The following is a 27593-nucleotide window of genomic DNA, read 5'->3' as shown; positions in this document are numbered from 1 at the left end:
AAAACTGAAAGCAGAAGTTTTATTATCAGCCCAGCAAACAGCTGATGAACCACAACACAGCATTGCTGCCCTCAACCACATGTTAACAAAACAACCTCTTTGGCTTCAACTACGAAAATACTTCTTAAATATCTGTCAAACATCTGGAATAATCTCTTCTACTAAAATAGACACTTGGAGCCCCGGTCCTGTCCTCTCACTTCTATTTACAGATATTCATTGACCTTCATGAGGAGCGGCAGCTTCTTGCCTCTGACACACGTCAGGAACACTTGTTAGCGTCTGCAATCATCAGTGTATTCTCTCATAATCTGTGTGACACCAACATTAAAGGGATTTAAGTGGCGTGAATCATCTGTAGTCCAGCTGGCGCCAGGCCCACGACTGGCCCCCAGGAATGTTTGCAGCTGGTACTTGGAGGCTTCCTAGTGCCTTCGTGTTTGTTCCACAATGTTAGAGGGGATTTTATTTTCAGGTTAATCCAGAGTTTCAGCATCAAAAAACCAACTCAGAAGTGCTTCCACATGAGGCTTGGAGTTAGAGCCTTTCAAAATAAACCCTGCACTGATTCACACATGGCACGCTGTTTAGGAGAGTAGAGAATTTGTCTGTGTGTGTGTGTGTGTGGGGGGGTGTCTTTGTATTAATTGTTATCATTTGAAAAATAATTCAGGAATATGCTAAATAACTCAAATTAATTACAGACAGGTTTTTCTTTTGAGCGTGGAGGATCCTGCTCCATCAAAATAAAAGCAGGAAAATGAACAACCATTGTAACAAATACCATCAAACAGAGAAAGGGACCTGCACTACCAGCCACTGACATCACTTCACCAGCTTCCCTTATAGAGCTGGACATATTCCCAAGGCATCGACGAGGATCCTGAACTTGTCTGGTCCAGGTCACTTCAGTATGGACCATTTGATTTGCTCCTTGGCCGACTGCAGGACCTGGAAACACAGAGACACAACGGTCGAATAAAATGAAACCACAACTCATCAAAGTCACCAAAATCTGCCCAGCACGATAAATACTGAAAAAAGAAAATATACAATGCACTGTAAACCAGTATGAAGCGTTTCCCTGCAGAAGCTCATGATTTCTGTTATTACTGTGAGTATAATCACTGAATTTGAAAAGCAGAATAGAAAAGTGAGGAGCTTCTGATGAGAGACCATTTTAAAAAGACGGGGCGGGGCATCGGGCGCGCATCAGCTTCTGTCCAGCGTTTAATCCGTCATGGATGTTTGGACGTAACCACTGCAACAGGAAACCGCTGTCCAGGTTCCAGCTGTTGTACTGAACTGAGACTTTTTGAAGAAAACGCATTGCAACCTAAAAATGTGAAATGGCATCATCAGGACACAATTCACTGCTTTGTTCAGCTCACACGTCATGAACTGTGTGACTGACAAGGACTCAGCGACGGAATATCTAACTTTTTATTGTATATGTGCAAAATGTTCAAGCCAGAGAGGAAGAAGAACGCTACTTGACGGGAGGTGACTAATTAAAATGGACTTTTAGATGAAACGCATAGGAGCGGCTTGATGGAAGCTTTACTGATTATAATTATTGGCTTTATTTTACTATCAGACGCAGGTCAAGGTTGAATGATCCGTATGGAGTGGGGACCACTGCAGTGCTCCGGTCTGACCACTAGGTGTCAGAGTGAGCACACGTTTCGCAGGCTGAGCAACCGCCATATTGGAGAAAAACCCTGGGTTTAACGAAGATTGTTGCAGTGGATGACAGCAGGCTGCTTTTAACGACGTGCGCTCCAGCTTCACTACCTGGAGCCAAATGAGCGCCGAGGGACGGTGTGGGATTCCCAACGTTGTTACATTGAAGAACGAGGACAGATCATTTTTAAATGCCTCTATTCGGTTCGGGCCTACACACACACGTATTGAGGGAACTTTGTTATCCCCCTTTAACCCCCATTTTTGACTAAATGTAAATAATAATAATAATAATAATAATAATAATAATAATAATAATCACCTTTTTGAAGGTTTTTTATTGGTGCAATAGCAAGACACGTGAGGAGAGTTTCATTTCAAATATGAAAAATATCTTTGGTTTATGGCTGAATGTGTAAACACACAACTCTCTCTCTATTCCAAGAATGCGCCTGTAATTAACAGCACAATTAAAAACCTGATCATTCTGATTCAGCACCAGCTCAGGTGGTGGTGGTTCGAAGCCCTGACAGTGACCGAGCTGATCGTCTCTCTTTACCTCTCTGTCTGTTCACACCAAGTTAAAAGTACTTGTCCTCCACATCTCCATCATTGCTTCGTTTCATTTTATTCTATTTTCCCCAGGATCAGTGAAGCAGTACGGATTGAGGCAGATAGGTGACTGTTCCACATACTGACAGCAGGGGGCGCAAGGAACTGAGATAACACGCACCAGAGTTTTGGGAAAGACGAGTGACAAGCAGACGAAATGTAGGAAGTTGGTTAAAATCAATGTTTAGAGTGGTCATCATCATCATTATTATCATTATTATCATTATTATCATTATTATTAGAAAATATTAGTGTTTTTTCTTTAATCAAAGTTCCAAAAAAGAAATGTTCAAAAATGTTTGGAATGTTAATCCTACATCAACTCCAAGAACGTCCACTGTGTCATGTCAATACTGTTACTGCGATATAAAACTGCGTACAGCGATAGAAGACTTGTCCTCCATCCTACACAAAGATTTGCAACCTTACAAGGTTGCAAGACAGAAAGTTTAATGTAAAATATTGAAACTTCTCAGGAGTTTACAGGGACTGTGTCATCGAGCTCAGCTTCTCTCAGTCCTCTGGGTTTTATTCACTTCTACAGTCTTTGTCACTCCTGTCCTGCTCCTGTATCTGGACATGTGAGAGGGACTCCTTTCCCAGGCAGGGATGACAACACCCCGTGCTGTAGCATTCCAGCCTGTGTGAGGCGGCGTTGGAGGAGTGTGGTGGTGTGGTGTGGCGTTAGTGATAACTTACGTTAGTGGTCAGAGCCAGCTTCTCAGTTATGTGCTGTCAGGGTTAAAGCAACAGATGAAGAGAAGCTTAGAGAGCTTGTGCACAACACAGAAACATGCTCATTCCTCTGCGAAGGCACCGAGACACGTCACTGCTGCTACAGACCGAAGGAAGAGCCAGTGAATGAAAACACACAAGCGGCAGAAGCACTTCTTCCCTCTGATGAAATGTTGAAATAACAGTGACGTGATCAGTTATCCATCACCCGCCAACTAGTCGCTAGTGCTAGCATGCAGCCTGCAGGGTGGCCCACTGCCTCTTGCTGGGAGATGTGCATGTTAACAACATGCAGTTTATGCAGCCACAGAGTGAGTTGGGATTAATGTGCAGGTCTAACGATTCTATAGCTTCATGTCTATTTGACCGTCAGGTTCTACGTGATGTTCTTCTCTGATTTCAACCGAGCTGGAGATGACAAGTTGAACATGGAAAAGGTGAGACATGATGTTCCTGACTGAACAGCTGGTTGGAGCAGGAGACACTCCAGTCTCTTCCACATTCAGATAATTGTTGAGTCAGACTGATCTGATGAGAAATTACTGAATTAGTGTGTGTGTGTGCTGTGAGAGAGACACACACACAGACAGACAGACACAGAGAGAGAGAGACAGATGGACAGACAGACAGAGAGACAGACAGACAGAGAGAGAGACAGACAGACAGACACAGAGAGAATGAGAATGAATTACCTGGGCAACACTTTGTTCAGATAAAGGGTTTTCATCCGCCTGTAAAAAAGTAAAAACAACAATAATAATTTAAGGAAAAGAAAAAAATTAGTTATGGTAGCCAACTTCTCACACACACACACACACACACACACACACACACACACACACACACACACACACACACACTGCAGCAGAGCACTGGAAGCAAACACTTGTTTAGCAGAAACAGCCTTACATCCTGTGAATCAGGTGAGTCAGGTTAGCAGCTACCAATCCCAACTCAGATTAGAATGTTTCACAAGTGCAGATTTCACTCCAAACACACACACACACTCTGTATTAAGGCCAGTGACTGGACCGGCTCGACAGCCGTTGGTTGCCCTGCACTACGGCCAAAGCGTTTACTGACTTTTGCTCACTGTGTGTTTCTGTCATTCTAACGCCAAATGCATCCGTTTAGTTTGTCACCTCAGAGCAGCTCGCAGTCGTGTCACAGGTCTGCCGTTACTGCTGCAGTTTGGGAAGTGACCTTGAAGTTAGCAGGGGTGGATGAAGTATTCAGCTGTAGTACTATAGTAAAAGTAGTAGTACAGCAGTGTAATGAGATGCTACATGTGTGTAAATGTCCTGTATTCATAATCAGAGAAGTTTAACAGCGAGGAGTACCTGAAGTTTGAATGGTAGGGTGATGCAGTACACTGCACCCTGGGAGTGCTGGGCAACCATTAGAGTCGTAGAACTGGGTGATGACAGCAGACGCTGGACAGTGTCACCATCAACAAGCTGTCATATTTCACCACGCTTTCATATGCGTTTATGTAAAATCACGACCAGCAAAGCAGCTCGTAAACGCAGCTGTGAAATAAACGCAGTGTAACAGTGAAATGGAAGAAGTCAACAAGCAAATGAAAAGTCAAGGTTTTTTTCTGAAGTCGGCGACTTCAAAGGTGAACAGGTGACTTTGATCTTCAAAAATCCAGCACACTGTTTTCCTGCAGGTCCAAATCGTTGATCGGGAGAATGATGGTGGAATCAGTCGAATATGACAGCTGGAATGAGACACTTATCATCTGACACTGACTGACGAGGACTTATGACCTAACGCTTCCACCGCCGGCGCCAGGACACCATGTGCTCAAGCTAACAGCGCTCATGCTTGTTCTTTAATTCAATAAAATATTACCGTGACCAGCATCATGTGCATTCACCTGACTCCTCATTTGGACCTTGGAACATGGGAAAGACTGTGACCCCTGACCTCTGACCCCCTGACCTACCTGGCTGGATGGGGGGTTAATGGTAAACACAGGGCTTCAGAGACGAACTTTAGGAGCTTCAGATGTAAAGGATAAGTCTGGTCATATTCCAGCATTTTATAATAAATGTCAACAAATCTGAGGTAAAGATCAAACCTCACCATTGTTGTCTCTCTCTCTCTCTCTCTCACACACACACACACACACACACACACACACACACACACACACACACACACACAACCCTGCTGCCACAAATACTACAGCAGCAAATGTGGAATAATCTGCTGATGAAAAATAGTCCCCAGCAGCTGCACTAATTCCTCCTGGATGTTTGCTAACAACAGCTGCTGTTTTAGGGAATGACTGAGCACTTTTTGAATAAATGAAATGTACAGTGGTGACCTCACAGCAGAGCAACCGAGAGATTTGTTGACAGACAGAAAATATCACAAGTCTTATCCTTTGGAGCGCTGTTAGTCAGCAGACTCTCACCATGCATGTACTTCATCTGTCTGACAAGGCTTGGGCGGTATGGAACTTTTCACTCACACCATCACTGAGCGTGTGTGACAGAGTCTAGCTGAAAGTGTGTGTGTGTGTGTTTAAAATGAAATTCACCTACACAGAAGCCCTGCTGGGTTTGAACGCCCTGTGGCTGTGGTTTCACGCCGCTCACACTTCTACCCAGCGGTGGGGTGAACCCAGCTGATGTGTGGGTGCAGCGTTTCCCACTGAGCGAGACTTGGAGTATCGGTGGAGGCTGCTGACACGCCAAACAACGCGCGCCGCGCTGCAGGGCAACAAACTGCAGCTCTCCTGCAGCTGCTGTGGTGATTATGGTGATTATATTCAGTGTCGGTGTTTGGTGCTTTGGTGAGGTTTTATTTGGCTCCAATGTCATCTTTTATCCCCCTCTATGGATTTAAGAAGACTTCTTTGTTTTTTTCCAATGACAATGAGAAAAATGACGTAGGTTTTAGTGTCACAAGTCAGTGGTGCACCAAACTACACACCGGTTCAGTGATTGGCCGTTTGCACGTCAATCGCAGCACGTTTGCAGCTGAATTCACTGTTGTTTTTTGTGTGTGTGAAACGCCATCATGAAATTAGCTTTTACTTGTTTTGAATGTTAAAAAAAATCACGGAGTCTGTCAACGCTCATGAGAGCAGTGTTGAGGAGTGCAGCGAGGGTCGCACCGTGGAGGCATCCAACGCTCGCTGTACCGTAACCTCTTCATACCAGCCAAGCCTCCGTCTGACCATCCCTCCTTCACCCCTTTGCTCTCTATCTCACCCTCCGGCTGTCTGTCTGTCTGTCTGTCTACAGCAGCTGGCTCTTGTCTGTCTGTTCCTGTAGGTTACCGGTGATGTAATCAAATAGGACGAAGCCATAGGCTGGCTCGGACATGAGCTGACATCAATCAGAAGAAGAGAAGAAGAGGGAGAAGAAGGGTAAGCAGGTAAGAGGCAAAGAGCCAGAAGCTAAAAGACCAAAACGCATGGCGGGTGATAACCGAGGCGCGTCCACGATGGCGTCCAGACTTCCCATGCCCTCAGCACCACCGGTGTTACTGGTGGCAACATCAATAAAAAACTATTTACATCCTTTCTGATAACATAGAAGCAAACTTTATTCACCAAAAAAAACAAAACGAGGTTAGATCTTACTTCAACAATGTGTAGGTATCATGTCATTCTGGGATAGTTTAAAAACCCAGGCTGATGCTTCCGGCACCTCAACAAACCAAAAAATGACCGTTGAAGGGAAACCCTTCAGTGTGTATTCAGCCGAAACTACACACACTCTGAGTTAGAGAGATTCAAGGCTCGCTGTCAACACTCCAAATACATTCCACAAAATGCTGGCTGTTGCAGAGTTCAACAGTTTCTGCGTGCGTGACCGAGGCTGAGACAGTCGTCACGCCTGCACATTCAAACATAGATGTCCCTTAGTACTTTTCATTTATTTTCTACTTATTTCCAACCAACTTTGGGGGAAGTTATGGAGATTCTCGCCTGCAGAGTTCGCTCGTGTCTGTGGTCCAGCGTCACCTCTGGGGGACACCCTCCATCTCCAGGAGTGAACTAAATAAAGACGTGTGTCATGAAGCAGCTGGAGCCGAGTCCCCTCGACGCCAATAAACGCAACTCCACACAGGCGGCGCGTCTAGACATCACAGCTGTTTGCTGTATTTTATCTCTCCTGTCTTTACTGAAAGTTTACAGCCATTTTATTGCCTTCACGCTCCGAAATCGAAACCAGAGTTGAAGCATCAAGGCAGTTTGACACGCCTCAAACGGCTTTAAAACAGTCGGTGGACGCGTCAGACACTCGCGATGCGTTTGGCCTCCAGTATGAGACTCTGAACATGCCAACAAGTGTCTAAATGTCTTAGAATATCACATTGTATTTGATGTTGTAGTCATTCAAATCCTTCAATACACAGTCTGACTGGTACTGATGAGTGACCGCCATCTTACCCTGTAGTTGACCTTCTGTAGGACCTGCTGGGGGTCGCTCTCCAGGATCACCCTGACAAGAGAGAAGAGCTGCTCACTGGAACTGAGACGCTCCAGGTATTACCTCGCTTTCAGCAGTCGACAGGATAAACGTTCCCAATTTTAATTTCATCTCTGTCTTGAAACATTTTTCTTTCTAGAAGATGTCTCAATATTTCCCCCCGTCCACCTTCTTACCCTCCGTCAATGATTTCATCAACAACAAGGAACACGCCGTCCATGTTGTCAAGTAAACACCGGCGCTCCACGTTCTTCCTGCAGGAAAAACACAATCACACCATGTTTTCATTGATCTACAGTTTTCTTCTTCTCAGATTCATACAGACGATCGACAGAAGCATTCGTGAGGGTAGCAGGTCTCATGTAGGTCACCACTTGTTAAAATGACTGCGTTAAAGGGTTGAGGTTGTTAGCCTCCGTGATGTGTGCCTGTCGCAGGGACCTTGACCTTTGACCACAAACAGCTCCAGTGCATCCTGGAGTCCCAGTGGACATTTGAGCCAAATTTGAAACATTTCCCTCGAGTGTTGGCACAAACAAGAACTGGACAAACAGACGGATGGACAGACAACCGGAAAATATGACACCTCTGGTCTACAGCTGGAGGAGTGGAGGAAATTCGGCTTGTGGTTCCCTGAAGGAATTGCCCTCAAACCAAATTACAACTCCATAACAACAAGCGTGGATTATCTTGAGTTACTGGTCGTAAATTTCAGGGAAGAGAGAATGTTGTCAAGTTTCTTTCATGTACTTTTTAGTGTTTTGAGCACCACAGCAGAATGCAGCTCTGCTGTATTCAGGAGCCTCACAGCTCCGGCATATCTGCTACTGTACTCTCTAATCTGGATATTTACATATTGCACAGTGTCATTTCGAATAGCCTCTAATCCTTCATACTGTATTATAATATAATCTCTCCATGTCTCCAATGCTCACACTCTGCATTCGTGCTGCATCAGTTCCCATGGCAACCGCAGCAGCCACTGTTTGGATGCTAATGTTGCAGTCAACAGTGAAGAATCCCGGTGAGCAACATGTGTATACACACACACACACACACACACACACACACACACAATCTAGCACTATCAATCACAAATGCCTTCCAGATAAAAAAAGAACAGGGGGGTTGGGGGGGTATTAATATTGCAAATGAGAAAAGAGCTAAATATCAGGACGGTGTGTGTGAGTAACCAGTGAAAACGCTCTGCAGTCTGCCAGTCCATTAGCACACCTCATGAATGTAGGACCTCGTGTGTTACCTGAGGATCTGGCTGAGGGAGTCAAACAGGCAGGTCAGCACCGACATCAGCATCAGCTGGAGACAGAAGACGGCAAAAACTGTAGCAGTCACATTTAGAAAGGAATTCGTGACACTTGGGAATTACAGCACAAGCTAGAAATGCCAGGTTTGTATGGATGCTTGTGTATGTGAGGCTGGGTTAGGCTAATATTTTCGTGTCATTGATTACATCATAATATTCCAGGTTCAGGTGCTGCTATCCTGCGCTGGCGATGTCAAATAACAGTGTGTCTGACACGTTGCATGATGGGTTTGGATTGGTGTTTCTCTCCAACATGTCAGCATTGTTCATCTCCTTTTTGTTACCATTAACTCAAGTTGACTTCCACCAGTTCTGAAAAAAACAACCTGCCTGACTGCTACACTCTGTTGGATACCGGCTGTTTGATGCTGGGCATCTGGTGGATTTTGTATAACAACACAGTCGCTTTTTTGTCTTAAAAGCATCATCAGGCTTCATGAAGTCACTTTTAAATCAATCTCAAATAAATTAAATTGCCCAGTCTTCAGTAGAGAGTGAATCAATGAGGAAAAATACTGAAAGCTCTTCATTCATCCCCTAACAACACACGAAGCACTTCAGCCCAAATCATGCAGTCTGGTGTGGCGAAGACAGACATCACACTCTGTTCATTTGAGATGAGAGGGAAACCCTTGAAACCACATCGGAACACAAGTTCCTTCAGGGACAGGTCAGTACACACAGTTGCGCTACAGGGTTGACATTCTATTGTAACACTGGGTTTTTGAATGAAGCTGGGTATTTGTAATAACACTCACAGTTTTAGTAAAGCCTGGAAAAAAGTCATAGAACGTCACGTGATGGTTGGAGGGGGCTTCATCAGGTCTGCGAGCGCCGACGAGAGCTTTCAAACTCCTCACGAGGGAGGGACAAAGTAGCCAGGTGCATCATGGGACCAGCAGGATACACTGCTTCTGCTACTTTCACTGCTCTTTTTTTAACTGATGGATGTAACCCAGTCTGGTTTGATCACTCATAAGTACAGTAATATTGGAGTATGGAACAGGTACTGAAAATATACAACTATTTCTGAAGTGAAAGGTCAGGGTGAAGGTCAAACCTGCTGATTGTCCACAAAGAGGGGACGTCTTTCATTTCATGTGATTGACTCATGTCCCTGTCTGACTCGCAGATGTTTCAGCAAACTCCTGTGTCCCAGTTGAAAGTTCACATTTGTGAGTTGTTTTAGAGGATTTTCATTGTCAGTGGGAACAAACATGGTGCTGTCAGTCTCCACCCGACCCAAGTGTGCAGGGTCAATGAGCGCCATCTCCCTACAGTGGCCGTGTCTCCAAGCTTCATTTGAATATTTTTTGTCAACAGAAGGGAAGTGTTTAGGGAGAAACAGCACGCTACCTCGTTCTCCTGAGCGCTTCCCACCACGTAGAAGAGGAGATCGATACTGCTCTTATAAACAATGGTCATTCCCTCCAGGAAGGCGATCTCGTCTGGAAAGGAAGAAAGAAAAGCAGCACATGGCGCTCAGTGGATTTTGATTCAGATCATATGTATTTCACTTAACAACTCTGTCACAAAATATGGAGTTAAGTAGCCCATGAAAAAGACATGAATAGCAGGTTTGTTTATTCATTCAGGGAGGTTAGGAGTGGACGAGAGAAAGAGCTGAATACTGCGATGGGGCAGGGACAACAGGGGGTGGGGGGCAAGAGGGTATAGCATGACAGGGGAGATGAAAAAGAGGAATGAAGGAGGAGTGTAGAACAAAGGGGGAAATGGGTGGGTGAGAACTAAACCAGAGGCAAAGACTACTGTAAGCTGGGTGAAACTGTAACTTTGAACCATTCATCCAAAAATACATTATTAATAATAAGGGAAAGCTTAAAAGTTAACAGAAAACTCAACGAGAGCACGTTTCCTTCAAGCACGGTTGGAGAGCAGGCGAACGTAGCTTCAGGCTTGTAACAGGAGCAAGTGCAGGCTGTGGGACTGACACTGGAGACGTGTGAGTGGGAGACACAATAGGCTGGGAACACAGAGGCATCTTACTGTCTGCTTTGTGAGTCTTGTTGAAAACGTTCTTCTCAAAATTCTTCTGGTCCTTCATGGAGGGGTAAAACTCGGGGTCGTAATACTGCAACACCCAGGGTGAACAAAGAGACATATTCACGCATGGAACTGTGAATGGACATTCATGCAAATGAAGCTTGTCATTAGCCTCGAGTCACATTTGTTGAAAACAGCCATGAAAGACATTCTGACTCTAACCTGATCTATTTAGAGCAAACCAACGGTTCTGGTCTCATTTGAGGAGACGCGCCGCACCTGTCAAGTGCGACGGCCACTGAGCGGCAGAAATGTTTTATTCTCAACTGCACAAGGACAGAGCTGGGAGATGCTAGCTGGGACCCCAGATGAGGCCGAAGCATCAAGACTGAAAACTCCACAAACGTTTCCTCAGAAGTGCGTCAGGCATTCATGACACTCAGCACCACCCAAGCCTCACATTCCATCACAGCTCGGGCTAATTTTTATGATGATTAATTATTCAATTAGTGTGTATATGGATTGCCTGGACCATTGATGACCACTGGATTAACTAGTTAGTCTCGTTGATTGGCACTATTGATTGTTTGGTTTCACGTTATTTGATAAATGCACTGATTGCTGTAGTTTGCATCCATAAAAGTCCAACTTTGGTCCTTGTCCAAGACAGTCTGGATGGGACAGAGCTTCAGGACAGGTTAAATGAAATGTTCTGAGTGAGACCTGGATGGGAGGGTTGATCCCATCCTCAGATCGGGCCTCTGAAAATCTCGCATCGTCCATGAACAGCTGCTGTGGAGCAGTCAGCTGACAACTCAGGCAAGACTTCATCTTCCATTTGCCAGCTTGTCTATGATGAATGCACACAAACTAAAAGGCTCAGTCATTGTGAGTCGTTGCAGGCGGGCTGTGGGATCGTACTTCAGCAATCAAAAGGGGGTTGTCAATGGCCTACGACTGGAACTACAAACCAACACCAGAATGCTTCCAGTCCCAAAATCTTCTCCTTGCCTGCAGATTCTTCAGTCAAAGTCTCTGGCCAGTAGCTGGCTAGCGTATCTTAGCACAACATCAGGGAACAAGAGGAAAGAGGCTGGCTGAGGCCAAAAAGTGACAACTTCCACCTACTGTTACCTGTAGCTAGCTGGAGCCAACTAGCTTCAACAGGAAGTCATAGCCTAGGAATTACAAATTCTTAGTAGTGTGTATAATGTGCGTGTGTTTTTGTATGTGTGTGTGCGTGTATATGTATATATACACATACGTATATATACATATACACATACATACATACACATAAACATACACACATTATGTGTTAAATATTATAAATAATTACAGACCCATCGATGCACTTCTGTAATTTAAGACAAAACTGATGAAGAACTTGGAGGTTTTCCATGTTGTCCTGATTAGCGTTTTAAACGTACCTTTGACAGAAGTCGGTTGCCATCGTTGTCCAGAATGAAAACAGCTTTCACTGTGTAGAGGGAAGGTTCCTGCAGCAATAAAGAAGGAAGGAGATCTTAAATATTTTAGGTCCTGCTGAGTGAGTCAGCGAAGCCTCTAGGATGGAGATGTCTACTGTAGTGCTTCTACCAGAACCTGACAAACATCTTCCATCAGCCGCCGTCATCCAGACAAAGCCTGCTATTCAAGCACCAACCCTCTTCCACGTACTCACGAGCTGCCCAGTCTGTGCACTTGACCCCCGGCCGACTGCACTCACTAGATATTTTATCCAGATGTGGAAGTAACCAAAGCCTCCTCCTCCTCCCCCTCCAGTCCATTCCTGTGAAGAGTTTGTAGACCCGGGACAAAGTTCTGTTATGCACTGACTAGCATTGATTCACAGTCAGAGTGTATCACAGAACTTGGACCAGACGCTTCATTTTAGTTTCCATTTTGCCTGGGCAGCATTTCTGCGAGGGTGAGGATGGAGATGACGGAGAGGGGAAAGATTCCAGCGTGGCTACCTTCTCAATCAACATGCAAGGATCATGGACTTCCGGATTTTGGTCTGGTGACCAACAATCACTGATACAAAGTCGTCATCAATGCAGTACTTAACCCCTTTCATGAACACACAAGTTTGGCTCAAACACGTTTTCCTACTGTATCACTTTTGTCACTGCAGAACGCAGAAAGAGCCGGCCACCAACATTGAGTGTTTGTCATGAGGCTTTGACTTCAGCCTCAACTAGGATCCAATATCCTTCTCAACGTTTCTGCTCGATGATGTAAGATCTACCCCAGGTAGCGCTCGACGTCATTCATACATCAAGTAAGAGTGATACATCAAAACTTGGTTCTTATATTAAGTTACAGAATACTACCAACAAGCTGGATACTTCAAACCCGACTGTCATGTTGCCAGAACATGCTCCAGGGTACCAGGCGGACCCTGGTCCAGGTGCAGACCCAGACACCGTCCTTTAACCAATGAGTCTTTAGGGTGCTTCATGACTGTGACGCTACCCGGCCAATCAAAGTGTGTGTGATCGATGGGTGGTGAGAGAGATGGACTGAATGATATTCAACATATGAGAAACCAATCTATCTCTCCATCCATTTTCTATACCACTTATTCATGAAGGGTCGTGGGGGGGGGGGGGGGGGGGGCTGGAGCCTATCCCAGTTGACATTGGGTGAGAGGCAGGGCTCACCCTCCACGGGCTGCCAGTCCGTCGCAGCAGGGCAGAAAACAGAGTTGTGAATGAAGGAGGGACAGACTGACTGTCTTCATTCAGAGCGAACTTCAAAACCGGTGCGTCTGGAACGATCGCAGCAGCCACGGGGAGCAGCACTGCCATGAGATCACACCCTCTCATGTCTGAACCGTCCAATATGATCAGATTTAGTCATCGCAAAATTGTGAGAGAACAGAGACACGATGGAGGTTTGAAAGAGCAAAAGGGAAACTCAAGCTGCAACATTTTTCCTTTCATATTTCTAAACTCAAGCACTTTATTAAAAAATGTATTAAGACAGACTATTTTTTAATTTTTGTGTTACAATGCATCCAAAGTATTTTTCAAATATGATATTTATGAAAAAATAATTTCTGCCGATATGAATTTCAGGCCGTACCCTAAAACTAAATCATTAACTTGCTCTCAACTAGATGTCGTTGTTGACAACATTCAGCGCGACTCTGAATCACGATGCAGCTCACACACTCTGCTCTCAGAGGAGTGTGTGAGCTGCAGGGAGGTTTACCTGGTGGCGAGGAGCCTCAGGAGGAGTGTGTGAACATGCTGGGAGGGAGCTTTAATGTGACAGACATTCATTTGTAAAAATATGATGCACTACAGCTTCAAGAGCAGAACTGGTTGGCCTGCATTTATAGCAGCAGAGAGGGTCCTACTGAACGAGTTCATCTGCAGGAAGTCACTGACGCGTTCTTAGAAACCCAACTTTGAGCACAACTGAACGACGATTTTCTATCCAAATATACTAAACTGCATAGGTCCACTTGAAAGATCGTAGCCAGGCACTCGCGTAAAAATGTAAACAGGAAGTCAGGAACACAACTGATTCGGTTGGTAGTCTGAGGTTAAAACTCAATTACATAAAATGTGTACAAACTTGGACTCCAGTTACTGGGAGGGTTCATTTTCAGAATTTCAGTGACCTGTTGAGTGAAACTTCACTAAATCACTCAAGAACATTACACACACATCCAGGTGATGTTGGTTTTATGCTGGTAAACTGGCGTTTTTCAGCACTCGCCTCTTCTCCAGTTCTTTGAGTTTCAGAGTATTGTAAGTTCTGCATACTGCAAGTTCTCTAGTCCACAGGAAGCTTCTACCTGGTCAGGCGATGACCAGCCAGCCTTTCTAACACATAAAGCATTGTGAACGCGTCTGTTTGTACCCAAACCAGGATCTTCTCAAAACCTAATCAGGAGCTTTTGTGGCTCAAACCCAAACAAACTGTGCTAGAATTTAAAACAAAGACAATAAAGCAACAAAGTTTCAAAATTCGCTCTAACAGGATTTAAACCCGCGTGTCCTGGGTGTTTGACCCCATCGTCCACATGTCCTCAGTGCTTAGTTTACTCCGCGTGATTTTACACCTCAAACTCAACCTGAGGAAACTCATTAGAGGCCAATCAGCCCTCGCACACTGGTGCTGACTCAACGATTCCCAACACAGACAGCAAGATGTGAAGTGTGAACTCTGCACACATCTGACACTTTTGAAGTTGCAAACATGGCTGAAGAGGATTCGGTGGTAGTTTTACGGAGCAGCAATATACACGAGCACGGGATGGACCCGACCAGAAAGAACAGTACACTGTGACTCGAACAATAACGTCCAAACTGTGACTCGAACAATAACGTCCAAACTGTGACTCGAACAATAACGTCCAAACTGTGACTCGAACAATAACGTCCAAACTGTGACTCGAACAATAACGTCCAAACTGTGACTCGAACAATAACGTCCAAACTGTGACTACGACTCAGATCCTGGACTGTGACCCCAGCACCATGGGCCACTACACGGGCAGCGTTAACGTCAGCAAAGCACTCATCAACACAGCACCGTCCATGTTTCCTGTCACCCGCACAAGAGTCCAAGCTGTCCTGGTGAGCTGTACGAGTAGCTGCTCTTCTAGGTGACCAGTGAGCCGACCCTGGACCTCCGCAGGCCTCTGGCTGGCTGGGTCAGGCACCAAACTGCTGGAACTGAATTCAAAGGTGGCTCATTGACGAAAATTGAACAGTTACAAAGGCAGCGATTTCCCGAACTGACATGCCAGCTTGACCCATCATGATTTCTCTCCAAGCCCACCTGGGACAGGTGTGGCATTGACACGTGATCATTCTAGAGGCTGTGGGACATTCTGTCGAGCCGTCAGGAGGAACACCTGACCACGGCTTCTAACCAGCATCTTGATTGCGCTCACACCTGAGAGTCGGATTATAAGAAATGCTTGAGCTCACAATAACATAAACACATGAATGTGAAGACTTGAGACCTGACTGGAAGACATCAAAAACTGTGTCCAACCCGACTAAAAAAACAGGCTGACAAAATGAACTACGATCTTCTTCGATCTCAGTGAGAGGTGCAGTGTGTTCTCCTGTCTCACTCTAGCACCATCCGTGGCAGACAGAGACAGAGCTGGTGAAACGAGAGGGAAATGCACTGCTAAAAATCAGACAGACAACGCTTTATTTTGGTCTTTTAATAGACATCGTTAAAAAAGGAGACATCTGAATACATCCAACCCCATGATTTCTGAGAGAGTCTCAACAGCCCTAAACTCTGCTGGGTTCCTCACATTTTGTCCAAAACCTTCCAGGCTGCCAGCTGGCTTTCTGTCATACAGCCTTTTCACAAAGAATCTTCAGGGATAAAACAGCAAATCATCCGAGCTGAGGACTGTAACCAGTGACCAGTTATACTCAGGGATGTGATGGTGCCTGGGTCCGTAAGCATCCGCCACGCAAGCGACAAGGGGAGCGCTTTGCAAGAGAGCAGTAAGTGCGGTTGTGCACTCTGGGGTAAAAGTCTCCCACGCCTTCGGATTTTAAGCACACGTACAGCATGATTTTCTCCTCACGGCTCCAAAATCGCTTGTACGAGACATTTTCCATGAAAGTTCTTTGACTGTCCTCGTGAACATAGGCTTGTGAGGCTGTCTGCAGTCACGGCTGTTAGCAGAGTTGTACCGCCGTCCACGGGTCTCAGTCGTGAGCAACTGGTGCAAGGGAAAGCTCCATCCAGGTGACGGGGAAGCGCGAGACACCCAGTATGTTTATAGGCACATTTAATTTGAGCCGTGGTTGCACGTATTCAAAAGCACATTGGCATCCGTGACACCAGGTGGCGGTAGACCTATTTACTTCAGGTGACAGACTTTCCTCTGGTTCATCTTTTTTTCCTCGCAAACCAAAAAAAGTAAACCAACAGTGAGGATTTCTGTTGGCGGACGTAAAACCAAAGACTATTAAAGAAAAACTCCTGAGGGTGAGACGGTTGAAGTTGCAGAAATTTGACTCCCAACTGCAGGATCCAGGGTTGTCAGGATGATTTCAGCCCCGCCATGTTTACGTGTAGTTCAAAAGTCTGGTTTTAGTCAGATTCACACAATAAATCGAAACCATGGAGGGGAACTTGTTGGTGGATGTGGTTGTGAGAGAACAGTGACAGAGAACAGACTCCAGCTGTCCTCCTCAGAAGAACCAGCGAATCTGAGGGGTTCAAACACCTGTGTTCCTGTGACAGACGCCATCTAGTGGTTGTAGTAACTATGACCACACAAAAGTAGGATGTCACGTGATGTCAAAAAAATAAAAGATAGATGGATGGTAGATGGAGTGATAAGATGGGCGACTGGAGTGCAAGAACACTGCTGATTACGCAGAATACAGAAGATGTAGATTTAAGATGCTTACATTTGGACTCAACCGCCATCTTCCCCTGAGCTCCAACGACTCACACGACCACCTAACGAGCCTAGTATTATGGCCTTAAGCCCGCTTGTTGTTTGCCACCACCCACCTGGGGGGATGTATACCTGATACCTCCCACCAGAAATTTAGAACTGAAAAAGCTTCTTGGATGAGAGGCGAAACGTCTTCGCTTACAAGAGGAGAGTCCAGGCGCCTAAACTGATTGTTCTTGAGAGTCACGATGACCTGCACGACTGAGAATACACACAAATACTTCCTGAACCAAACCGAGTGGTGGTTTTGTGCCACAACTCCCACAAACTGAGCTAAAATGTGGACTTGTCCTGTAAGATCCTGGACTGCTGCTGCGTGGTTCGGTCCAGAAACATGTATCATTGATTTATGATGATCAGAGGCTCTAATATTCATCCATGGCTGTGAGGGGTGGAGTCACCCATGTTTTCAAACTAAATCATAAATCTGATGTGACCGCAGAACTTCTGACAGTCGCGTCAAAGACGAGGTTTTATTACAAATAAAATAAAGGAGTGATGTCAAAATGTTGGGGAGTTTTGAGCGATGTGGCTGGCACTCTGCAGGATGCAACACACATCTGGATTGGCCGGTCAGGATCAGAGTGACAGCTCTCAGCATCTGTCAGTTTAAGTCCCGCCCACCAGACCCGTTCACCAGCTTTTACATTTGCAAAGAAATATTCCACATTTGAATTCATATATTTATCTTCAGAAATATGTTTGATGGGCAACTGACATCTTTTTGTGTCAATAACGGTGGCCTGGAGCCAGTTTATGGGTGGGAATCTATGCTACATGGTTGTTCTTCTTCTTGTACTTATTTCAGTAACACTGTTCACAACTAGAGTCCTCAGCTGTGACACAGAAATAACGAACATTTGAAAAACTACTGAAACTTACATGGACTGAAAGTTCAAAATAATGTCGATGGAGGGAGAGAGAGAGAGAGAGAGAGAGAGAGAGAGAGAGAGAGAGAGAGAGAGAGAGAGAGAGACAGAGAGAGAGAGAGAGAGAGACAGAGAGAGAGAGAACGGTGGACGTGGCACCTACTCCGCTCTACACGTCAACCGAACACAAGCAGAGATTTAAACAGCCCGGAGCTGCTCGATCTACCAACAATGCATCAGTCTGCTCTCGCGCTGGCTTCTCCAGACTGGTTCCACAAGTGATCCCTGAACATGACGCCCGTGGCCTGTTGCGCTCAGTTCTGGACTGTGTGGATAAGTGGATAACAGCTGGGGCTCAACCAGAACATTGTAATGGAGTTAACTAAACACCCTGGTAAGTTGCTCGCACGGGAACCAGAACAGGCCGTCTGGACTATTTTTACACGCATAGAATGAAAAGTGTGGTGAGGAGCGAGCGGCTGGCTGTCAGGTCAGGCCTGCGCGCCGCCACCAGCGACCAGGACGGCCGCAGCCACCGGGCTGATCCCCAGAAACCCTTCAAGAGAGAGAAAAGCTACTTGTGATACGTCTGCAGCCGCGCTCCCTCCCGACCCTGCTCTCCCGGAGCCTATCACACACCACAAAAACTGTCAGAATATTGCAAATGTCGTACACACGAGTAAAAACATTTTAAAAAACACTCCATAAACTGCCACCCCCCTCCCCGCCAGAGAAGCGCGTTTACCCAGCCCGGTGAAACGGCGGAGAAGCTCACCAGAGACGAGGAGTCCATCGCCGCCGTGCTCGCTCGGTGTGTTGACGTGGACACCTCTGAGCTGTCACATCCAGCTCTCGGCTTCGCCCGGGCGCGCTCCCGAGCCCGCAGCAGCCAATGGGAGAGCAGCACAGTGGCCACGGCAGAGCGCGCCCCCGACACTCCCTCGCCTTTCACAGTAAAAGCCGCTGTAATGACTCAGGCTGGTAGAGTTGATCAAGATTACAAGTCTTTTTGAGTGTTTAAGAATATAATAATGTATTATTATTAATTGTTTATTATGGATATTTCCCAATATGACAGATCCTGCACTCCATTATAATGGGGAACTTTACAGCCTACAAAGTGATTATACGTTAAATAAGAAGCCATTATTTTGAAAGAGTAAGTTATTAAAATTACCTCCACTAAGGTCATGTTCCTGCTGGTGTTTCTCTGTTTGCCTTTCAGCAGGATTACACTTCAGTAAACTATTGTAGTGGCAGAGTCGGAGCCAAGGAAGAACCCATAACATTGTGGGTTGGATGGGTCATAGCACCACCTGGTGGCAACAGGAAATGACATGTTTGGTTGCTAATTGCAACCCCTGAGCGGGTCGACCAGATCTATCTCAAATGTGGTCAGAGACAACATTAGAACTTGTGAAGTGTTACTGCCAAGACTCTTAGTTTAACTGCATTTCCATGATGAGGTGGCCATCTTCGATAGTTGGTTGTTGAACAGGAAACCATAGTAACTGGACTCCACATGGTTAGGTCCCAGTCTGAGGACTTCTACAAGTTGACTTCAAGTCATAGTGCCACCTAGTGGTTACAGGAAGGAACCTGATGAAACAGACAATTTTATTAGATCAAAATGATGCTGTGCTGTCTTCATGTGATGTACAGCGCCACACAAGTAGTGATGCCACATGCAAAATCCAAATATTCAGGTGTCACATCTTTCTCACTGTGCAAAACAACCGAACACCCAGACGCACAGATGCGTGAGGCTCCATTCATCGCTGCCTGTGGCTTTAACTGATCCAAACACAAAATGACCAGGAGCAAACTCCCCCTGAGCACTGGTCGGTTCTGAGATGCTTCTATTTGCAGGGAGGCTCGTCATAAGTCATTGTTTTCAGATGGTAAGTCCTTATTTTGACAGACCAGGTTGTTATTTTGAGATGCAGCTCTCAAAGTACATGAGCTGAATTAAATGGATAAAAATAAATACATCTAAAAAAAAAAAAAGAGAGAGGGTTGGCTTTTTTAACGTCATCTAACACGACACCAGCTCCTTTTATATTAAATATAGACATTACTGATAAACGTTTCGGTTCAACCATACATGTCTGTTAACTGTCTGAAAACATAAACTGTTGAATTATTTCAGTGAATTTTTTCTTGCTCTGACTCTCGGTTTCAGCTCCTTCTTTTACTTTGCTGGTCCTCTCGTCTTCGCCTGCACCCGCCTCTTTGCTCGCGTTGCAGTCTGGGAAACCAAGTTTTTTATTTTTTTTCCGCGTAGAAAAGATGGCAGGCGTGCAGCCGCCACCCCTCCGGAGCCTGGACGATTTTCTGCTCAGCTCTGCCCGATTCGCTGTGCCCGACCTGCGGGATGTGGACCGCTGGAACAACCGCATCATCAACAACCTTCTGTACTACCAGAGCAACTATTTTCTGTCAGGACTGGGCTTCCTGCTGCTGGTGGGGTGAGTGTCGGTCCTCTGACGTGGTCATCTCCCTCTCATCCTCCTCTCCACAGCAGTAACAGCAAGTTACGAGATGTTTTGAAACTAAAGTATCCGGTTCTAATCAGGAGAGAGCGAGAGAGAGCGAGCAACAAATGTGCCTACCTTGATGATGATGATCTCAGTCTCTCTTGACCCTCTCCTGTCCAGATGTGGCTTCAGTACACAGCTGTAGTCATGTAGTCCAGTACAACTCTGCTCACGCTAAAGCAGAGAAGTACTTAATATAGTACCAGCTTATCTGATCAGGTACTCGTGCTCCATGATGGCTGTGTACTGCAGTGCTTCGGAGCGTTCAATGATCGAACCGTTGTCCTCCAAAGGTCACGTTACTGTACTCTTGTATGTCTTCCAGTTGTGTTGCTCTGGTTGTGTCCTCTTGAAGTAAAAAGTACCATATTAATTTGAAATGTAGTGGAGTGAAAGTCCCCTCAAATACAAATATTCAAGTACAGATACCTCAACAATCTTCTTTATAGGACTTGAGTCACACGTCGTGATGTCAGGTTCGGCCTGACGGCAGGAACACACAACCAGGGTGAAGGTTTCCGCGTGAGACGTTGAAGCTGAGCGCCACTAACGACCCTCACGGTCCTGCCCCTGGGCTTCATCAATGATGTAAACAATCTGAGGTCTGGCTCTGTGGGTTCAGACCTGATGGGTTCATTGGCCAAGCTGTGTAACGGCGTGAATCAGCCTGCCCCAGATGGGTCTGGGCCGTCACCCAGCCAGTGTTAGCCGATCCCTGCTGAGGTCAACTCCTGTTGGCGCAGGTCAAAGTTGCTTGGGTTCATTTGGAAATGAGTTCTTGCATCCTTTGTCCAGCAGAGCACGCTGTGCTCCTCCAGTGCTGACTCAGGCCATTTTGGACAACTAAAGATAAATGTTCTGTGTCACTAGTGTGTGTGTGTGTGTGTGTGTGTGTGCACGCGCGCGCACAAAGAATATCAGCTAATGAATTGTTTGTTGGAATGTAGTACTTCCTGACTCCTGTAACGGCATCGCCCCGGTAATCCCGTATCGGCAGTTACCAACCTTTGAAGCCACGGATGTTGGATTAGGCTCAGTAGTGGCAGCTTTTCATTGATAAATTAGTCTTTTAGATTTGCCATATTCTTGGCCTTTAGTGTTTTTGCCAGCGTGCCAGTTTCAGCGTGTTTGCTAAGAAAAGAATTAAGAATAGTTTGTTTCAATTGAGAAAATGAACGTGGACCAATTCACTAAGCTGATCTAATGAAGAATGGCTGATAATCCCACATGCTAGTTTTTGTCCATGCTTGCTTTCTGAAGCAGTGGATCGTTGGACAACCCTAGCCACAGTAAAGAATATCAGAATAAATATTCCAATAACGGTCCGAGAAGTTAGAGTTCATCCATGAGGGTGCACGGTTTTGCTTGTTCATCCAGAGCTGGTGTGGCTGTGGAGAACGTGTGTGCTCTCAACAGCAGGACAGTCCCATCTGTGACGTTGTTATGGCTTCGTCCCTGTCTGACCGCCCCAGGGTGCCGGGGTCCCGGTTTGACCACCACGTTGGTTATGAGATCCATGATGTCTTGTATGAGGGGGTCCTGCTACACTGCCAATTTCACAGTGTTGGTAATGTTCTTACAGCCTCCATCCAGCATCACTGGTGTCACCAGAGATGCTGGGATTTTCCCAAACAGCAGAGCTCAGACAGGAAGACGATGCTGCTGTCTGATAAACGTGTGTTTGCCCAGGATGTTGTTTTCTGCTGTCACCCAGTGGAACAGTCCTGTTGGCTTCTGGCGGAGGGAAATGTGGCATAAATGAATTCTTGAATATGATGTTGATCTTTTCAATATTGTTGCTGCTGATGTGTTGGAGTCTGAGGTTCCATCGTGAGGCTGTCATGAGGCACACACAACTTGTCATTATAGAACCAATTGTACACAAATGCCTTTGATTGTGTTCATTAGATCATCATGTCAGCTGTGTGTGTGTGGATCAGTGGCGTGTTTCATGTTAACAGGTTCATGATCCAGGGGAAGCTCTCAAAGTCTGGATCAGAACAAGGATCAGCACCACCGTAATGGCAGCAGATTCTGATCATCTCGATCCGATACGTCGAATGAATGGATGGACCACCTGTTCAGACGTGGCCAGCGACATCAATTCTCACAAACACATTTATGTTCCGTGACTGAGGGGCGACGTGTGAAACTGAACCATAAAAAAACATATGAACACACAAGCCGAGGTTCAGTTTGCGTACGTACACCACAGGTTTTTAGTTTCACAAGGAACACACACACACGCACACAGATGGCTCGTCAGCTACGCCCTGGCTGAGAAGGTGCAGAGAATAGCGGCTGTGGTGATTGATGTACCCACGCTGTAAACGTCTCTGCGTTCCTCTGTCATTTGCTGGTGATATTTTTCTTCTGATTTGTACAAAATAAATGGAACCCACTGAGCAAGTGATGCAAAATCTGCAGTACAAAATGAACCTTGGGCTTGCTGAGCCATTTCTCACACACACACGCACACACACACACACTCACACACACACACACACACACACACACACACACACACACACACACACACACATGCACCATCCATAGCCATCTTGTCCAGTTTGACAAGCATGATTACTAATGAGACATCCAGGTGTGTTTATAAAAGATCCTTTTTTTTTGATAGGAAACCAACAAATTGTAGTGTCCATGCATATTGAGCGATTCAGTCTTACATTAAACCTGTGCAACAAGTGGTAAATAAACTATGTATCTTTTATGACATGGAGAATGAAGTCCTCTCAGTCTGTGTGTGCTACGTTAGTGTCAGAAACGTAGAGAGAACGTGTGTTGGGGCACCAGCTCCTGCAGGCGCGACCACCGCCCAGCTTCTCTGCTGGTACGCTGATGTCAGAGGCAGCGAACTTGTCTTGATTGAATCTGATTTCTCATCCTGATCGCAGCTCATGTGAGAGGTTTCTGGGAGGTGGGATCATTCCAGCCACCGTTAGATACCTGGACCTACACCTGCGGACTGGATGGACCCACAGGATTAATGTCACGGAAGGAGCGCTCACATGTCTAGGATATCTTCCTGTCGGGATGCAATTCATGGCTTCCTTTTCTTGGTTCTCAGGTACTTCCAACCCCTCCAGTTGTTAGTTGGGGCAGTGGTGGTCTCTTCGCTGTTCCTGGGTTTTGTGTGGGCTGCCGAGAACCAAGCTCCCATCCGCCGATTCCGTAGGAAACACCCATCAGTGTCTGTGTTGGCCATCCTACTGGTCAGTTACCTGCTGCTGACGGTGCTGGGGGGCGTGGCTGTCTTCCTGTTTGGGATCGCGTTCCCTATACTGAGTAAGACCCCAACACACACACATGCACACACATCCAAAACAGATTGAATAGTTTTGGTGTTTGTCCATCATTGCTCTCTCCCTACAATGTCAGCATTCATTGCGGCTAAGCTAACCAGCAGTGGGCCATTTGTGGGGTGTCTGGAGACTTCCTGTGCAACAGAGAGGGGACAGGGAGGTCCATCTGTTTGTCGAACATTAAAGATGATGAATAATAAGCACATTTCACAAACGTTTGCCTCTTCAATTTTTATCCGCGCTTCAAATTATATCTTGCTTGGCTGGACCATCGAGCATTCTGCACTCCAGAATGCAGAAAGAGCCACGTATGTTTGGCTGAATGCTGCACAAAAGTGTCCTTTTAGAAACTCTCAAGGTCATCATCCAGCATAATCCACAGATAGACCTCCTGGGTCTACACATCGCGAGACGTGAGGGTGAGCTGATTTAACTGACTGCACTCCAAGTGCTGCTGAACTGAGAGTAGGGCTGGACTAAGAAGAGGAGGATTATGCTGGACAATGACCTGGAGAGTCATTATGAGGACCTGGAGAGTCGTCATGAGGACAGATATTTTTTGGACAGTTCAGCTGTTGTTAACTTTCAGTCTCCATTAGCTTTGAGTTGAATCTACATGCCTGTTCTTTCTGCATTCTGGAGTCACAAAGAAGTGATGCAGGAGGGAAAAACATCCAAGTGACCTCAAGACTCCTATCAGGGCACGTTCCCAATGGCTCACTTTAGCTCAGCTCAGTACGGCTCAGTACAGGTGCGTTCCCACTAGCACCGGTACCACGTCAGCGTGGGTGGACTCAGCGGCCATGAGTTCCCCGGCGTCATTTGTGTACGACACAACAACAAAAGTGGAGGACATGGAGGCGGCGTGACGCCTGCTGCTCGTCAGGGTTTTTTTCTTAAACTAAAAGTGAGGGAGGACAGACAGACGAGGCTTCAAGCACAAAACAGAACCCACAAGAAAAGAATAAGAGACTTCACCGAGCCAAGACCAGGATTCCACCGAGGCCAGGAGGATAGGAAGTAGACCACATAAGCAGGTAAGTGAGCCAATCAGAGCCCCTCTATGTATTCACGTCACATGTTAGTCCCTGCTTGACTCGCTTGGAACCCCAGCAGAGCAGGGACCAAAATGGCAATGGTTAGTACCGTGTTGGGGGCAGTGGAAAAGGGGCCAAACCCACCCAACCCGAGCCTCAGTGAGCCAGTGGAAAGGTGCCCTTAGTGAGACCTTGTAGGGCAAAAAGCCCTATCTGGGTGAAGCCACTCTTGAACAGCTAACGGTCAGGGAAGGCTAACTGCCTGAGATGAAGCAAGCTGGTGACTCTTCATCCCTCTCTTGCTGTCCCTCCTTTCCAGTGGTCCTCATCCATGCATCAGTGAGACTCCGCAGTCTGAAGAACAAGCTGGAGAACAAGCTGGAGAGCATCGGGCTGAAGAGAACCCCCATGGGACTGCTGTTAGAGGCCCTGGGGCAGGAGCAGGAGGCTGGATCCTAGAGAGGAAGAGGAGGAGGGGTGCAGCGGTGAGGCAGTCTGAGGGAACCAGGTAGAGAGTGAGGGTCAGGAAAGGTGTGAGGAAACATTATGGCAGGGACAGATCAGAGGGAGGGGTTTGGGTTGTAGAAAAGACCACTCGTGGTCTGACAGGACGAGGACAGACGGAGACATTAAATCACCCTCATCTGCTATGCTGGGGCCAAATCTTGCACTTTAATGACTAATTGTTTTTGTTTTTTTGCATCTTTATTTTATCATTTTGCTTTACAGAAGAGTGCAGCGGTGTCACCATGTGGGTGCGGCGTGCGTTCTTCTGTCTAATCTCTGCGTGCAGTCTCTGCGGGTCTGCCTGTGGACGTTAACTACCTGGCACTCTTCACAACTGTTGACTCCATAAAAGCTGAAACCTTGAAGGAAAAACAAAAGATGCAATTAGTGACTAGGTTTAATTAGTTTGGGTCGTTCATGTGGTCTGGTGAGATGAGGGTTAATCCCACAGAGTCTCTGACAGGTGTAATTCAGAGTCCACTGGTGGACGCACTTTTTCACCCCTGAAGTCGAGTCTTCTCTTTATGTGAAAATATTGTAACATTTTGAGTTGTAATTTTACATGGAAGGGTGGGAGACTTGAACAATTTAGTGAAATGTTACCAAAATCACAGCATGGCCTGTTGCAGTATCCAGATAGCAAGAGAAGGCAAACGTGCCAAAGTTCCACTCCAGATGAAGTGTTGTGGTGAACTATGAGGTACAAATCCCATTCTGCTGACAGATCCCTGCAAAAACCGCACCGTGATCAACTTGTCACATCTGAAACTGTTGTAGGAACGATCGCTCCTCTTGATGCTGCCAGTGAAACTGCAGTATCAGCAGGGCAATCAGCAGGGTAACTGCAGTCAGATCAGTTTTACCAGTTGTTCAGGCACACACATCGTGACCTCAAGCTGTAACTTGGTCACAAATTTGTCTTTTGAAAGTATAAGATGACCATATCACAGGTTTGGTTGTTTTGGGGTTTTTTTTGGGAGGGGGGGGGGGGGGTCGAACTCTCAAAGCGAAAAAGCAGACGACCAGTGTGTCCAGTCGGTGTGGACGCAGTTTTTGTATTGTCCAAAAATGTCTCATCCAGGTCAGCCACAGGAAGTTTGGTGCAGTTTCACCTGAGTGAGTGAGAGTCAGCTTGAACACGAATGATGTGTGACATCAGGATGTATTCACCCACTGCTCCCACACCGCTGCAGGCTGACGTGAAACATGAAGCCCAACATTGATGCAGAGGCCAGGAGGTCGTGCTGAGGCTGTCTATGAAGGAGAGGGTATCAGTCAGTAAAGCGTCTGTGCAGGAGAAGTTGGACGTGAAGGTGCAGAGAGGAACTGAAGGGGGGCCAGGTCTCTTCTGTACAGACTCCATGTGGTTTGACTTTGTTCCAGACCAGTCAAGGACGTGGATTGAAAGGCTTGAGAACACTTGCATGTTGGGACAGTTCCTCCAGTCAGCTTGTGTGTTTGTATGTGGATTATTGATCATTAATTGTATTATTTACCATTGTGCCATGAAGAAACAAATATTGTTGTTACATGTTGGATTTCCTGAATCATGCGGTCATGTTTTTTAATGATCTGACGTATTTATTCAAGCTTCACAGGGGACTTGAACCTGTGTCCCCCGTGTTACATGTCTCTCTAACCACTCAAACTCTACCGCAGTGGTTTGTCTCGCCTCGAAGACAAAACGCACTTCAGGAAACGCACTACGTCTGAGTGTAGAAACACGCATGTTGTATTTTATAATCAGCACTTCACCTAATTCTCTGAACTTTGAACCCTCCTGCTCGGCACTGCGCCTCCTTCTCATACTACAGGCCGCTGCCTTCCATTCAGCTCAAGGTTGGGTTTTTCAATAAAAGAGTCATGTTTCGCAACATGTATGAGTCGTCTATCCTCATGCCCCCCCCCCCCAACACACGATTGCACACACAAACAAACCACAAGTGAAATCATAGTTTTTAATACGGAGGCAGGACGACAGCAGTGAAACAGAATTATGAACACAAATGCGATGTCTGAGGGGCTCAGAGCTCAAGAAAGCGAGCGATGCT

At 46.1% G+C, this 27593-nt stretch overlaps 2 protein-coding genes across 5 annotated transcripts; one reads left to right on the top strand and one right to left on the bottom strand.

The window, feature by feature from the left end:
• On the bottom strand, positions 1-19001 carry copz2 (COPI coat complex subunit zeta 2). 3 transcript variants are annotated; one of them, XM_086186046.1, is made up of 10 exons: positions 18917-19001; positions 12243-12311; positions 10816-10900; positions 10165-10256; positions 8746-8801; positions 7661-7738; positions 7445-7496; positions 3723-3761; positions 2995-3027; positions 1-951 (listed from the first exon to the last, which is right to left on the bottom strand). In XM_086186046.1, exons 1-10 carry the CDS (start codon positions 18932-18934, stop codon positions 904-906), a joined length of 570 nt encoding a protein of 189 aa, XP_086042172.1. In that variant the 5' UTR covers positions 18935-19001; the 3' UTR covers positions 1-903. The 3 variants fall into 3 exon arrangements, with proteins under 3 accessions (XP_086042172.1, XP_086042175.1, XP_086042174.1); XM_086186049.1 differs by lacking the exon at positions 2995-3027 and having other exon boundaries at positions 2-951; XM_086186048.1 differs by lacking the exons at positions 1-951; positions 2995-3027; positions 3723-3761 and adding an exon at positions 3773-6374.
• praf2 (PRA1 domain family, member 2) lies at positions 18325-27410 on the top strand. Of its 2 annotated transcripts, none has more exons than XM_086186044.1 (4): positions 18325-18535; positions 20324-20609; positions 23764-23981; positions 25355-27410. In XM_086186044.1, exons 1-4 carry the CDS (start codon positions 18514-18516, stop codon positions 25492-25494), a joined length of 666 nt encoding a protein of 221 aa, XP_086042170.1. In that variant the 5' UTR covers positions 18325-18513; the 3' UTR covers positions 25495-27410. The 2 variants fall into 2 exon arrangements, with proteins under 2 accessions (XP_086042170.1, XP_086042171.1); XM_086186045.1 differs by having other exon boundaries at positions 18326-18535; positions 20426-20609.
• The last annotated feature ends 183 nt before the right edge of the window (positions 27411-27593 follow it).

Source organism: Aulostomus chinensis, chromosome 18, assembly GCF_037954235.1.
Source record: "Aulostomus chinensis isolate RoL2024-O1b breed Wild chromosome 18, RoL_Achi_v1.0, whole genome shotgun sequence".
NCBI classification, from domain to species: Eukaryota; Metazoa; Chordata; class Actinopteri; order Syngnathiformes; family Aulostomidae; genus Aulostomus; species Aulostomus chinensis.
The sequence above is the reverse complement of the archived record's forward strand: the minus strand, read 5'-3'. Positions and strand labels throughout refer to the sequence as shown.